Source organism: Canis lupus, chromosome 6, assembly GCF_048164855.1.
Source record: "Canis lupus baileyi chromosome 6, mCanLup2.hap1, whole genome shotgun sequence".
Taxonomy (NCBI): Eukaryota; Metazoa; Chordata; class Mammalia; order Carnivora; family Canidae; genus Canis; species Canis lupus.
This window is the reverse complement of record NC_132843.1, coordinates 5,835,118-5,851,720: the sequence shown is the minus strand read 5'-3', so window position 1 is coordinate 5,851,720 and position 16,603 is coordinate 5,835,118. Positions and strand designations below refer to the sequence as shown.

Genomic DNA, 16,603 nt, shown 5'->3' with positions numbered 1-16,603 from the left:
CTGCACTAGCAACTCAAGGCCTAGAAAAATAAGTACATGTATTTCATGGAGAAAATGACCTGTGGAACATCTGGTTCAAGAAGCACTATATCCTGAGACAAAAGCAAAGAACATACATCTTTCCAGTACTGTGAATTAACTAAAAGAAGTTTTCACATCAGTGAAATACTTCCAAATTTGTACCAAGAGCAATCAATCTTATTTTCAAAAGTTGCCATTGTGCTAAACTGACAAGAACACTGGCGTAAGAGGTATAGCTACTTAAGGCATCTGAGAGGAAATGATCTCCTTACAATTCATTCATGGTTTATTACGTGCCAACTATGTGTCAGGCCCATTGAAGGTGCTCTAATTTGCAAAAATACAGAACTAGACTGCTACAGCAGATGTACTTGCAGTTTGCTGGACAATACACACAAATACACAATTGAAAAGATACAGATCAGAAAGCAGTGCTCTCATTCCGGCACTATTGACAGCCAAGATGCAAAAGCTCTGAATATCCAAAAAATCTCAGGAAAAGAATTTGGGGACGTAGTGAGTCTAGAGACAGCAAACACACAGACAATTTACTTTGTCAAACAGGCATGGATGGAACAGAACAGCTTCACAAACAGAAAGCAAAGAGAACCAAAAGAACACAGTGTATTCGGAGAACGATATATAATAGCTGATCAACTAAGAAGAAAAGAGAATGGTTATTTTACATAATTTAAAATTGCAAATTTGAAGATTTAACTCTGCTTCTGGAAGCTCCCTTTATTAACACCTTCCAAGAAGCACTAATAGCCTGATCTAGGGTGAAGAATACAACTGGTATACAAAGTCAGAGGTTTAAAATCAAGTAAAGCTTCAGAAGAGTATTAAGTGATATTAAATGTTTCCAGAATCAGATGAAACTATATAGCAAATAAATAGTAGTGGAAACAGGCTGTCAAAAACTTGTTTACTTTGTAAGATATTTGTTTGAGAGATCTGAATTCTAAGAAAACTGAAGAGGACCTTGAGAACAGGAACCAAGTTCTTGATTTCTAGCTACAGGAGCTGGTTCATAGTAGGTGCTCAATTAATTTCTGCATAATCAACCAACCAATCTTAAATAACAAAACAAGTTTTAAGATAGAACAAAAGCTAGTACAGTATTTAAGAGGGGGTAAACAAACTAATGGTTCTGAGATTAATAGTACATAGGACTATTTTTTTTTTGAAGTTAGGAAATGAAACTACACAAAAGCTTTCACAGTATTTAACACAACTCCCTCCTTGGCCAGAAATGATCTCTTCTCTCTCCTATACCATTAACAGGAGTCAATAAAGTCTAAAAATATGGTGAAAACCCAACGCTACAAAGAGTACTGACTTGACATTAAGACATACTTCATTACAATGGAAGAGGAATTAAGGTTTGCAGGTAAACGAAAACTACCTTTAAATACCTCTTCCAACGACGTCCTACGCTGGCAGTCAGTACAACTATGGCCACGACGGCCACACCAGCTATTTTTGTCAATAAAGTTTTACTGGAACGCAGCCAGGCCATCTGCTTACGTATGATCTGTAGCTGCTTTCATGATGCAAAGGTAGAGCTGAGCAGTCACGGCAGAGCCTGAAAGTCTTTATTAGCTGGCCTTTTACAGAAAGCCTGCCGACCCCTGACCTATACAATTCTCTGTAAATTCATATTTTCACTTACTAGGCTCTCTCCAGATTTAGGTAGTGAACAAGGTATGCTGACTTTAAAAATGAAAGACAGGTAACATTTCCCCCCATCATCATTTTTGTCAAACTCCTTGCAGCAGCTGTTTTTCAAAAGAACTGACCAAACTTGCTTGCTAGGAAGACAGTTTAGAGTGATTTTCTTCCTTTACAAAAAACAGTACCTCAGGTTTGTTTGGCTATTCAGCAGGACAGTAGGAGAACGGGCAAAAAGGTAAAACAAGGCAGCAGAGAAGAAAGGAAGAACTGCCAAATCAAAACACCAAGAAAGCAAATATCACAGTATCAAGACCTACAGAAGAAAATGTCCATTAGCATCATGACAAGGGAGGGACAAGACACCATGGTAACTCAAGCATTATAGAAGGGCCTGTTTCAAAAACACGTTTCTAAATTATTTCAAGCGTACACCTGTAAAAGTGCATATTTCCCATGCACTAAGATAGGCTTGGTTTCCCCCCCCCCCCTGAGTATAGAGTATAATAAATTTTAAAAACTTAAACTCAAAATTTTTTATGTTAAAAAAAACCTTAAAAAACAGAGTTGCCTTTTTTATCTTAATAAGTAGTTGCCCTGGTACTAGAGTTGATATTCTAGTTAGTAAGTATATTAATTTGGTGCTAATCATTACAATACTTTCCCCCTCAATTGTCAGATTATAATCATTCTGCAGAGTTCAAGGTCCACAATTAAATTAATTGACTGAAAGGGAAAAACAACAGTAAGAAATGGACTAGATACTGAAACATTCCTAAATTAGGTTTTACCCCTTAAAACACTAAACCCTTTACACTGTATAACCATTACTTCATCTAGTCTAAATGTCAATAGATGGTTTACTAGGTAACTGATTTATTAAATAAACTTATTAAAAATTATCATCATATCCATCATTTTGCACTTTTCTCTATGGACAGATCAAGCTCAGTGTACTACATGCATCTTCATCTTCTCACATAACATGAAACATTTAACAAATGTATTTAAAATATAGCTCTTTAAAGATATTTACTGATTTTTAGAATCAAGAGAAATAGCAAAGTCTCTGAAACGACCATTTATTATAAGATAGAAAAAATGAAAAATATGCCCACAAGCAATAAAGCTGGAAAGTAAAGCTTAAAGAAATCATACCTATTTTTGTCTTCTACTGATGTATCTTCTGAGCTTTTGCTTTCTTCTTTAAAATACTGGCCTGAGCTAGATGGATTAGCAAAAGTAGATATGAAAGGTCCCAGGGACTGAAAAGCTGCTTGGCGAACCTGGAAAGAATAAGAGAGTGGTAATAAAATATAAAAATAAGGGATCATTAACAGTCTACTTTCCATATACCAAAGTATGGTTAAGAGAGTAATAAGGTATTTTCTAAAAAACCTTCCCAGATTCAGAATCGTAAATCATTCTTCTGCTAGGATTTAGCTTCTTTATAAATTTTTTTACTTTTGATTTCTTAAAATCTGAATATTTAAACCACAAAAATATGAATATGAGACCCCATAAAGCATCTGTATAGAATTAAAGGAAATCCCATAGTGTTCTCAAGGAAAACAGAATGAAGAAAACCAAGATTGCCAAACAGAAAATGTAGAGCAATAAAGTCGACAAAATGTGATAAATCCATTTCATGTTTTCTGTTAGGAAAGACTATAATTTGCTTACTACAAGGAAACAAGGTAGGTGTGCCAGAACTATAGATGTACTTATCAGAAATAGAATATTGACTTAAAATGTTTCACAAAAATCTGGATGTACATACTACTGTTACCCATGAATGTCTCAAGTAGAAGAGCTGAAAAAGATGTTACAGAACTTTATTTCATACCGCATTCCTATATTATTTTTGTAATCTTGATTACAAAAAAAATTGGGGGAGGGTGGTTTTACAAAAGGAAGCAGAATGACAGACACCATCTGCAAGAGGCAACTATGATGGGAGAAACTGCAAACCAATGTCTCTAAGAACCTGCCCTTTAGGGGCACCTGGGTGGCTCAGTGGGTGAGTGTCTGCCTTCAGCTCAGGCCATGATCCCGGGGTCCTGGGATCGAATCTTGCATCAGGCTCCCCACAGGGAGCCTGCTTCTCCCTCTGCCTATGTCTTTGCCTCCCTCTGCATCTCTCATGAATTAAAAACAAACAAACAAAAAAGATCCTACCCTTCTCCGTGATTTAAAATGAAGATTACATGATGTGTAAATTTTGTGAAGACAAATACAGGTGAAGCATGCCTATTATTAATATTTACCTTCTAAGGAAGCAGATACAAAATGATTCAATTGGTTTTTTAAAAGGCTAGAATTATACACATGATAGCAAAAAGAAGTGTATGTGTGAACTTACAGACTTTCTCCTTTATAGTCAATAAATGCTATTGCCATACAAACATAAAAGGTTAACTTTTAAATTTATATGCATGAGTTTACTCTGGATACTGTTAAAATTCTGAGCTTATCTCAAACAGGCATAGGATTTACATATACCTCAAATAACAGATTTAAGGAGTCCTTTATTTTAATATAAACATAATCCCAAATTAACAGGAAATACTGTATATCACTAAACCAAGACAATGATAAAGTTTCAAAATGAAAACATTGAATAAGCTTCATAATCTAACAATCTTGTATATTTTAAACAACATTAAAATCATGCTAAAGCTTAACAGTCTTTCCCTCTATGTAGAAGAGTCTGTTTGGAAAATGAACACGATAAGGTCCTGAGATCTATTTCAGGCATGACAGCATAAGGAGTGCCACTGACCCATTGTCCAGTGAAACGGTTGAAAATGGAAAGAAAAACTCCCAAACCCCACCAATGAAAACACCTGGAAATAGTCCTAAGGGCAAATAACAAAAGAGGGAATAAACATTCAATTAAAAAACATTCAATTAAAAAACCTGAGCGTCTGTGGTATTTGAATCAGGGAGGCAGAACCTCTACTCCAAAACACTGTAGCCAGAAACACTGGGCTTCCTCTCTTCTAGCTTCCAGCCAGAGAGCTTTCCATGTGTTTCTCATCCTGCCCCCAGCAACCTGTTGCTTAGTGCAATGGGGAAGTGGGGAGTACTCCCTTCTTCTGCATAACAACCACTGGTAGAATGGAGGCTCTACTTTGGATGTGGCTCAGAACACCGGGCCCTAAGAATACTCAGAATACAGTCCTGCCCCAGCTTGTAAGGCCAGGATAGATAGGCCAGAAGAACCTAGGGCTGCTGTCCCTCCCACACCCACCAAAATGTGGTCATTCCATGAGGGGATACAGGCATCTAAGCATGCCCAAAACTGTGCCTCCTGGGATGGGAGGGAGTGAGAGTTCATTGACAAATAAGGAAGTAACAGTAACAAGCGTCAGAGAGGGATACCAGTACCCAAATTTGCTGTATTATCTAAAATGACCAGTTTAAAAACAAAACAGAAACAAAACAAAAACTGTAAGGCATGCAAATGAAAAAAGTATGATCCATACACTGGGGAAAAAATTAGGGAACAGAAATTATGTGTGAGAACACTAAGATGTTGGACTTAGAAAGAAACTTTAAAGTGACCATTATAAATTGTTCGTGGAACAAAAGGAAAGCAGAGTAAAGAAGTAAAAGAAGGTGTGAGGACAGTGTCATATAAACAAAGGTTAATGAAGAGACCAGTTGGGAATTCTGGAGTTGCAAAGTACAATAATTGAAATAAAAAACTCACCACATAAACTTATGTAGATCTGAACTGGCAGAAAAAAAGAATTAGTGAACTCAAAGTATATTAATACAGATCAGGCAAAGAACAGAGAAAAAAAGAAAATGAGGAAAAACGAACAGAATCTCAGAAAATGTGGGACTCCACATTTTGGTGCACCAACATATGTGCAACAGGACTACTAGAAAGAAAGAGAGAAAAGACATAGTATTTGAATAAACAATGGCTACAAATGTCCCAAAATAAAAATAATCTACTCATCATAAAAGCTCAACAAGTAGGACAAACTAAAAAGGATCTACAAACACAACAATGCCAAAAGTCAAAAGCAAGAAGAAAATCTTGAAAGCAACAAAAGGAAAGTGATATATCACTTACAAGGGAACGCCAATAAAATAAACACCTGACTTCCCAGCGAAAACAAGAGAGACCAGAAGGCAATAGGGAAAACATATTCCAAGTGCTTGAAGAAATGAAAAAAAAAAAAAAAAAGGTTAACCAAGAATCCTATACCCAATAAAGTTATCTTTCAAAAATGAAAGCAAAATAAAGACATATCCAGATAAAGTGAAACAGAATCTGTTGCTACCAGATTTATGTTAAAATAAATGCAAAAGGAAGCTCTTCAGGTTGAAAGCCAGTTACCCTGGATGGTAACTCAAAGAAAGAAGGATGATCTCAAACTGGTAACTTAACCTTCCACCTCAAGACACTGGAAAAAGAAGAGCAAGCTAAACCAAAAGCGAGCAGTGAAAAAACAGAAATACAGAGAAAATAAATGAAACTAAAGCTTTAAACAGATGAACAAAACAGACAAACCTTTAGCAGACTGGCCAAGAAACAGAGACCAGAGTCAAATTACTAGAACCAAAAAGAAGGGACATTACTACTGACATTACAGAAATACCAAGATTATTAAGAAAATACTGCGGATCATACACACCAGCAAACTAGGTAACTTACGTGAAACGAATTCCTAGACAAACTACCAAAACTGACTCAAGAAGAAAAAATCTGAATAACCCTCTAATAAGAGAAGAAATTAGTAAGAAAAACGAAAAACAAAAAACTATACACAAAGTAAAGCGCAAGCTGAGATGGCCATCACTGCTGAATTCTACTAAACATTTAAAAGAGAACACCCAATTCTTCACAAATTCTCCCAAAACAGAGAAGAGGAGGGAGCACTTCCCAACTTGTTTTATGAGGCCATTATTACCCTGTTAACAAAACAAACAAAAAACCATCACAAGGAAGCTATAGACCATTATCTCTTATAAAACGGATATAAAAAACGGCTCAGCAAACTGAGCCCAGGAACATATCAAGATTTATTAAACTATGGCCAAGTGAGACTTACTGAAGGTTAGTTTAACACCTGAAAACCAATATAGCACATCATATCATTAGAATGAAAATGATTTATATTTGTACAGTTTTGTCTAGTTAAAAAAATTAGTATGTAGTTTGCCTGTTGCCTATTCCTAAAAGGATTAACAATAACATACTTCAATAAATTATTTCTTAAATTATGAAATAAAAATGTTTTGTATAAAATGCATTATTTTGCAAAAACAATAATTAGACAAAGCCCTACCCAACGTGAAGGATCACTGATCAAATTAATAAACAGTGCTGACAATTTTGTCCGTCGGATTTCTTGACAAGTCGCACAGGAAACGGCCATGAAGCATTCGGCACATGCCTTCCGGACTCCCCATACGTTATCAGAACAAAGCTGGAAAAACCTGGGCAGCTACACAAGGACAGTGGTTTGTTAGGCAGACAACGCGGGTTTCAGTGGTTCATTTTATTTCATTTTCTGCTTTTGCAGTGTTTCAAAATATTAGATTTTCCTATAATAAGTTAGGAGACCTGTTTCATATTAAAACTGAGTAATCTGAAATAAATCACACCTAATTCACAGCACTGTTGACTGTGGAAAAGCTGAAACAACAAACACAGCTTAAAGGTTATACAAAAGCTTGTACCTAAACTGTTTTGTGTAATGAATGGTTTCAGAAACTCCAAGTATGTTAACTTGTACAGGAAGCATGTATACCCTATGTACTAACCATTTAAAAACAAACTACAGACTTAATTTGTCACTAGAATACTTGAGGGTTGCGACAAAATGACAGATTTCTTTGAATAAGAATTGAGTTAACAGAAATGGAACAGGTAAAAATACATCAATGGTTCTTATATATCACATATCTGCATTTTTAAAAAAACTATCATCAAAACACAATTCAAGTGCTCAGATTATAGAAATTTAAACTCTCAAACTCAAAGTCATATTATCTTTCTAGTTTACATTCATGGGATTGTGTTAATAAAATCTGGGGGTAAATGTATGCATTTTCAGGTTCATGTGTTACTTTGTAACGTACTGCTTACTCCTTTATTGCTGCAATACTTACCAACATTTCCTCAGTAGCTTGCTGGCCAACTACACTGCAAATATCTCCAAAATTGGCAGCGCAGACCTGAAACAAAAGCATCACTGACATTTCAAAATGGTACATACACAGTGCTTTTCAAATAAATCTTTTAAGTTTCACATATCAATAACCACTAAAATTATGTATTTTGAAACAAAATACCCAAAGAATACCTTTCTAACATGAAACATTCTGCAATCACAGCACATCTCACAAAACCTCGGGAGGATAAGACGCTCTGTAATGTCCTTCCCAACCATGGGAGCCATTTTACACATGATCTAAAATGGGTAAGAACAAAAAACACACTGAAAACATCTTCAAACTAAGACTTTTCCAGTTAAGTTTGCTAACTTATTAAAAGTATATACTTTTAAAATAAAATATATTTTATTTTATAAAATAAACGAAATATAAAAGAGGATATGGTATCATTTTATTGCATACATCACAAAAACGTTCATCTTATTTATCCAAGTTGAAGACAAAAATAGGTATTACTACCGATAAAATCAATAATTATTAAATTTACAATAAAACCCAGAGAAAATCTGAAAAATTTCATTCCTGACTATAGTTTTAATCTTATTAATCATTTTGCCTGATAACTTTAAAAGCAAACCACTCTATATTTTCCCAGTAAGAAAATAAATGGTCACTGTTCAAACAGAAAGATTATCCACAAGAAGAATTTGGATTTAGAACATTTGTACTGCTAAGGAAAGACTCTCTAGAGGCAGTCCTTACCTTGCAAAGTACCATATTAACAGAAAGTCGTGCATAAGAGAACTGTGTCCCTTGGTTCCAAGGAATGCAAGGACACAGTTCCAACACACACAGTTTCGGGTAACACAGCCCCAGGCAAATGAGGATGAACTATGTTTGAAAACTGGACCAATGCTATTAAAATAAATTCCCCACCCCACCCCACAGTTAGTATAGAAAGAAATCTGATAGTCTGTTATTATTACACCTACTTCTAGCCCATACGAACATGATTAGAAGTAAAAGGAATAGAGATTGCAAAGAAAGAAAGCTCTTCATATAGTTCATGTTTACATAGAAAATCCCAAGGAATCTACAAAGAAGCCACGAGAAAATATGTGAGCTTAGGAAGTTTGCAGAACCTAAGTCAGAATACAAAAATCAAATGTTTTTCTATACATTAGCAATGAAATAAAAACACTTAAACAGTATCATTCACAATAATGTTAAGAAATATAGTTCAACAAAATATCTATGTGTTCTGTCTACTGAAAACTACAAAACACTGATGAGATACATAGAAGATCTAAGTAAATGGTGAGATCTACCATACTCATGGATTGCTAAGGTGGGAGACTATCCCCACACTGATCTATAGATTCCACACAATCTCTCAAAATCCCAGCATCCTCAGAACTGGAGATAACATCTGTATCTCCCAAATCCCAAAGCCAGTTTTGTTTTTTTCACTCCATACAGTTTCTAAGCATTTTCAAATCATAAAGATCCAATGTTACATACTGTATCACTGATCTAACATAATTAAACTTATCAGAATGAATTATTTCCAAGATAGAAAACTACTAGGAGGCCAGGGAGTGCATAACATGATCAAATAAACCAACTGTAAAAGAATCATGGGTTTCATACTAGTGATATATATATATATATACACACACACACACACACATATATATATATGCCATTATTTTAGGGTTTTTATTTAAAGTAATCTCTACACAAAACATGGGGCTTGAACCCACAACCCTAAGAGTTGCATGCACCATCAACCGAGCCAGCCAGGCACCCCTATTTTAGGTTTAACTAGTAAACTCTCACTATCCAAAGAGATTTTTTTTTTTTTAAAGATTTTTTATTTATTTACTCATGAGAGACACAGAGAGAGAGGCAGAGACATAGCTAGAGGGAGAAGCAGGCTCCATGCAGGAAGCCCAATGTGGGATTCAATCCCAGGAACAGGATCACGCCCTGGGCCAAAGGCAGATGCTCAGCCACTGAGCCACCCAGGCATCCCTCCAAAGACAGTTGAATAGATTTTTAGATGGATTATACCTTTGTTATGTACATAATGATTAAATATGCATGTTTTTCTTATAATCACAATTTATATCACATATATAGCACTATAAAATTATGTGCCTGACTATCCTTCCTTCAAAGACCATATTGTCAAGGGCAGGAGCTATATTTTTTTTCCTGTGCTTACACAGTGCCTAGAAAAGTGTTCACCAGTAACTAGATTCTCACAAATGTTTCTTCACCCAATACAGGGTTTTTTGTTTTAACTGCACTGATTTCTCCTATCTTCTTTTTCCATAGTAATGAATTTACAGTTCCTTGTTATTCTCTTGATGCCTATCTCGCTTTCTCAGAGTCTGGTGAAAGAGCCATCAGATTCACAGGTGTGAAGCATAATATGGGGCCCAGAGAACACAGACCTTTTTTTTTTGTATGCCTACATCCTTTTCTAGCCCTTTCTAATGATTTGTGGTTACTTTCATAGCTGATATATGTAAAACTCCGTAGCATATAATACAATATTTGAGCATCTCCTATTTGTCAATATAGTGACTAATTTTCACCTAAATAGAAAAAGCGCCTTCTACTTACAGCCACTGCTTCTGTTTTCACATCATCGTTGCTATCTGGGGCAGTTAGCTCTATGAGGATGGGGCATACTTTGGTCTCCACATCAAATCGCTCAATTAACTCCTGTTCCAGGAGAGCCAGCAAAGCTGCCTGACTTGTTTTCCTTACCTAGGGGAAAAAAATCAGCAGTATAAACACAGTACATACACGATATAACAAAAATCTATTACTTGATTTTCACAAAATTGAAGACTTTCATCTCAACTTAAAGGGATTCATAACTGGCAAAACCTCGCAAATAAAAACTTGTTGCTATTTTCTCCAGCTATTGCAAAGACATAATGGTAAACTAGGATACGACAAATGAAATGAAACAGAAAAGCCATCCTTGTGGGACTAGGCAGCTCAGTCGGTTGAGCATCCAACTCTTGATTCCAGCTCAGGTGGCAATCTAAGGGTCTGGAATCAAACCCTGAGTTGAGCTCCCACTCAGTGAGGAGTCTGCTTCTCTCCCTCTGCCCATGCCCCCCACCCCTACCCCTGCTCATATGCTCTCACACATGCAGAAGAAGAGCCATCCTTGTGAAAGATGACTCACAAATTAGCAAATTTTCTGAGGGACACCCATAAGGGTACCACATAAGAATGCAGCTATTGGACAGTATCTTATAACACCATTAAGGAGACTTCCGAGATTTGCCAGACTCTCATATATCTTGTCTAAGACACATGGCCATTTTGAAAAACAGAATAATGAAGTTGGAGAGGAAAAAACACTCAAATGAGACCACCTAGAGTAGGCCATTCTGCATACACAGTACCATCTAAATTTCCATTAAGAACATGCAAATGGCACTCTTACCTGATTATTCTGATCTGCGAGATATCTAACCACAATAGGCAGTAAGTATTTGGAAAAAGCATATGGGATTGAAGGCCGGTTTTCTTGACAAAACAATGCAATATGAGGCACCTGTTCCATCAGTTCTGCTCTCACGGTTGGTTCTATTGAAATAATAAAAATGTGAGCAAATGCATTCTACCATACTAACAAAATCTTTGCCTGGAGTTAAGACTATATAGGAAAGCTTTGGACTTCCATCTTTGACATAAAAAGGACTTACAAAATGTTCTCTAACTCTAGGATCCTTTTCACAATCATATGCAGGTCAATCCCATGAGTAAAAGACCCTATTCCCATCCCAGACTTCTACTTCCTACTATGTACCAACTATACAATCATTTCCTATTAGGACCAAATTTATCCATCACCTACACTGTGTCATAACTGTTAATTGGGGTTAAATATCCAATATTCACATCAATAAAACATCTATTATCTATGAACTATCTAAAAGCCTCCTAGGTCAAGCCATAAAAAAAAAAAAAATTGGCTCCTAATCTAATCAACAAATGGAGAATTTACAGTTAAATTTCACTAAGACTAAAATGGAAGTGACCATTTAAGTAGCCCAAAAGAGTCTTTAACAAAAAAACCTGAAAAGACTCAATATGTACAGCAAGTTTAAGTGTGACAAATATAGCATCTCCAATCTCTGAGTTTCAAAAGGATGAACTAAGAGTAATGGCAGGAGAATTACCTAGTTATGTGACCAAAAAAGATAATTCCTATATTGCACGTCATATGTGAATTCTAAGTGCATTAAAGTTCCACATTTTTTTTTAAAGATCAAAAGCACATTAAAAGACAACATTAAAAAAGAATATTTTATCTTGAGGTGAGAAGCCCTTCCAAGGCAAACAAAACCCCAAAACCAACTATCAGACCAACTAATTCCACTTTATAAAGCCTCCATTATAGACCATAGGTACCAGTTAAAGGCAAACCAGCCTAGGAGAAAATACATGTATACAGAAAATACATGTATATTGAAGTATTAATGACTAATTATACAAAGAACCCACTGTTCAAATGAACACAAGAAAGAAAATAAGAATATGAATGCGCAATTCACAGAAGAGATGCAAGTGATGCAAAACACATACAGACATGATGGATTATCAATACAATTGATTTCATCAGACCTAATTAGAAGTTAATACCTATGCATGATTATATTATTAAAGTTACTTTAAGGTAAATATGTATGCATGGGTCCAGAGGAACTTTAAATTTCAACAAACAGAAATTAATGAAACTATTAGCAGAAAATGTACTAGCATTTTACAAACCTAAGAATCTTATCAACAAACCAATCAATATTTGAGATTTCTATTACATGGCTCTATCATCTGAAATTAGACAGTAATTGAACAAAACAGTGCTTCTGTTTTGGAAAATAAAAATGTAATTCATTAAAAAAAAAAAAAAAAGACCTAGGCTTCTCCTTTTCCTCACTGACCCTGAATATGCGAACACTGACTTAATAATATGTATTTTTGAAGCAAAAGAAGGATACAAGTTACAGTTCTGGTTAAGGATGAAATTGGTAACTTTTCTTTCTTCAAAGCCCCAGTCAGGCAAATAGACCAATGAACAAAACAGTGTCAAGAAGTGAACCCACTCTGAGTCATTTGGGAGGGATCTCAGAGCTACCATGATGGCTGAGGGGAATGGAGCAAGAAAAGGCAATAGAACCTAATGTCTCTAACGTGGTGGGCTGGGCTGATCACGACTACTGAAAAACAGTTGTAAAGTTCATGCATATAATCCATTCTCCTAAGCAAACAAGGGGCTTAGAATCTTTACGTCTTTCCTCTGCCTTAACCTTACTGACTTTTTTGGTCACATAACTTCCTCTAAAGTTGTTATATATATATACACACACACACACACACACACATATATATATATATATATATATATATATATATATATAGTCATATATATATATTTTTAGGATTTTATATAGCAAGTGCTTATTTAGATTCACCACTAATTTGCTTAAGTTTTTCCCTCCTTCATCAGTACATCTTTCATCCAACTCTTTCCTGGTTCAATTTTTAATATCTATACAGTTACACATCAACAATATGATAAGCTTCCAAAGTATAAAGAAGCTAGACACAAAAGGATATCTTCAGTATGATTCCATAAAAAGTTCAGAGGGGCAAACTAATCCATATACTTAGTGGTCCAAACATGGATTACCTTGGGGAAGAAGAACAGGACAGAAATGAGCAGGTGCCCTGAGATGGTTTCTAGGATGCAGGTTCTATTTTTTGATCTGAGTTCTAATTTCATGGGCCTTTATTTTTGCTTTACTTCATGGAGCTGAAAATTTATAGTCTGTATACTTTTTGCAGTTAGTTTTATGCAATATTAAAGTAGCAAAGTTCCCCAGCAAGAGTTCCTGTTGCCCATCTATATCATGTCTATCACTACAAGTTAGCCTGTACTGGTACATGTAACTGTTCTAAATCACAAAACACGCTCTAGCTGGCACAGTATAAACCTTTACAATCTGGATCTCAACCACCTTATTGAACAGCCTCATTATTTTAAACTGCAGACACACTAAACCACACGTTGATCAAATGGGCCACTACCTTGAACTCCTTAAGACTCCAAACTGGTCTTTTCTTCTGAGTATGCTCCTTCCCTTCTCTGTACCTCATCATTCTATTAAAGTCAACTCAATTCACTAACTTTCTAAAGCCAGAACCAATCCTCTCCATTATAATTTATTGTTTATAAGTTAGTTGTGTTCATTAAACTGTTAATTTGATGACAAGAATTCTTATTCACCTTAGTAACTGCTCTAGCATTTATTCTAGACTCTGGCATAGGACTGTGCACTGTATTATGTTCACTGAATGAACAAAAAATATAAATGTCAATAGAGATATTTATCATGAACTCAAAGACTTGAGAATATATTTAAAAAAATACAAAAAAAAACCAAAAATAAATAAATAAATAAAAATAAAAAAAATACAGTTGACGCTTGAACAACTAGGGGGCTGGGTCACTGAATCCTCCCTGTGCAGTAAAAAATCCACATATAACTTCTGACTCTCCAAGAACCTGACTACTTATAGCCTACTGTTGACTGGAAGCCTTATCAATAACAAGCAGTTGATTAACATGTATTTTTTATACATTTATACTAATGTACTCATAAAAAAAAAATCTGTATGAATGGACCTGCACAGTTCAAACCCATGTTGTTCAAGGGTCAACTATATATACACATATGTATTTATAAAAACAAGCACTATCAGTGACAAACAGGTAAAGGAAAATAAATTCCTCCCTAAAGAATATCTATTCTACTAAGAAAGCAATAGCCACAATGCAAAAAATAAGTAAAAATTATAATTGATGAGATTCTCCTAAAACCATTCTGAAACAAGGATACACATGAGCAAGTACATACACAGAATGTTGTAAATAGACAGATTTGTAAGTTTACAAATTTTTTTCTACCCTATAGGAAAATAAAAAATACTTAAGGCTATGTAAATAGTAAAATATATTCCCATAAAACAAATTGCTCACCCAAAGATGAGCCCATCTAAAAACTTAAAAATGAAACTGCTGACATGCAAAAAGTTTGTTAGACAGTGAAAAATAACACATTTTAATAAAGAGATAATGGGCTTAAGAAAAAAATATATTTATTTTTAATTGTTTCTAAAATGAAAAATAAAGATATGCATATGACTTAAGATTAAAATGGGATGCCTGGGTAGCTCAGTGGTTGAGTGTCTGCCTTCAGCTCAGGGAGTGATCCCAAGGTCCTGGGATTGAGTCCCACATTATGCTCCCTGCAGGGAGCCTGCTTCTCCCTCTGCCTCTCTCTGTCTCTCATGAATAAATAAATAAAATCTTAAAAAAAAAAGATTTTATGAATCTATGAATTCATGAGAGACAGAGAGAGAGGGAGAAAGAGAAGAGAGAGAGGCAGGCAGAGACACAGGCAGAGGGAGAAACAGGCTCCATGCAGGGAGCCTGACGTGGGACTCGATCCCAGGTCTCCAGGATCACACCCTGAGCTGAAGGCGGCGCTAAACCACTGGGCCACCAGGGCTGCCCTAAATAAAATCTTTTCCTAAAAAAAATCAGGTTAAAATGTTAAGTTTTATGTTATGCATATCTTGCCCCAATAAAAATATTTTTAAAAAACTTAACCATATTCCAAGCCTCAAGTCAAGTTTATCTCTTTCTTGAGCAAACCCTCCTGTCTTAGCTTTGGAGATAAAACGTTTTAGTTTTACCATGACTGAGTCACATTTTTCAGAAGTGAGAGAGCAGAGGAAAAGAAAGCATTTTATATTTGTCTAAAAAAAACTTACAGCCTACTCTACCCCTTTTAAATTTATTCAAAATCATTTCTAAGTTTTTAGTAATCCTGTAATATTAACATATATGCTGCAAAAACAATTTTTAGATTTTTCTGATGAGAAATTTCTAAAATTAAACAGACCAACTACAAAAATATAGCTCTTAGAAAGTTATTTTCTTCTTCCTGATGTGTTTGGTCATTTACTTAGGAAATCTTTTTAAAAAGTCTCATATCACACTAAGTTTTTCATTCATTTTTAAAACCTCAAATTTGGTAAAAGAAACCTTTCTCTGCATAAACATACCTGAATCATCAGCTAATCTGCTAATTCTTTCCAGAACAGCAATGCAATCTCTTTCATCATCGCAGACTTCCCTCAACGTGTCCAGCAAAGTCCGGGCCACCATTTGTCTAACAGAAGAAGAAAAGGATCTGGTGTTTAGTGGCATTAATAAGTGATATTTAGAATTCCAAAGAATTCCAAATTATGTAGATTTAGAATCTATATAATTTTAAGGAATTTTAAAATATATTTTATAATATATACTGTCACTAATTTCCTAAGTGACAAATGCCAGTATGAATTTTATTGTAATAAGAATATTTACCAAATTATTTTTCATCTTTAGCTGATGTGACAAATTTCTAAGGTCACTGAAAATTCTATAAAATTTCCAACAGTTATCTTCAATTATCAAATAGGAAAATACACACATTCTCCATTATATAAAATATTACCTTCATGCATTTTTACTAAATGATATATACATCTATATTCAAAAAATTTAAGACTTTCAGATTTCCCAGAAATCTCTGGTACAGGTATTCTGGGGACCACAGCTGGAGAAACAATGCATTCAGAGGAGTGTCTCTCCATCCCCTTGAACATTACCTGGCACACAGTAGGTATATAA

At 35.1% G+C, this 16,603-nt stretch overlaps 1 protein-coding gene across 6 annotated transcripts in view; it reads right to left on the bottom strand.

Moving 5' to 3' along the window:
- The window catches only part of PPP4R1 (protein phosphatase 4 regulatory subunit 1), a 61,102-nt gene that overhangs the window by 23,709 nt on the left and 20,790 nt on the right, over nt 1–16,603 (bottom strand). For all 6 annotated transcript variants that reach the window (XM_072828709.1, XM_072828710.1, XM_072828713.1 and 3 more), the window contains 7 exons: nt 15,994–16,100; nt 11,303–11,445; nt 10,462–10,608; nt 8,019–8,126; nt 7,825–7,890; nt 6,999–7,157; nt 2,851–2,978 (listed from right to left, as the gene is read on the bottom strand). In XM_072828709.1, the coding sequence (XP_072684810.1) occupies nt 2,851–2,978; nt 6,999–7,157; nt 7,825–7,890; nt 8,019–8,126; nt 10,462–10,608; nt 11,303–11,445; nt 15,994–16,100 (858 nt within the window). The remainder of the gene's footprint in view (nt 1–2,850; nt 2,979–6,998; nt 7,158–7,824; nt 7,891–8,018; nt 8,127–10,461; nt 10,609–11,302; nt 11,446–15,993; nt 16,101–16,603) is intronic.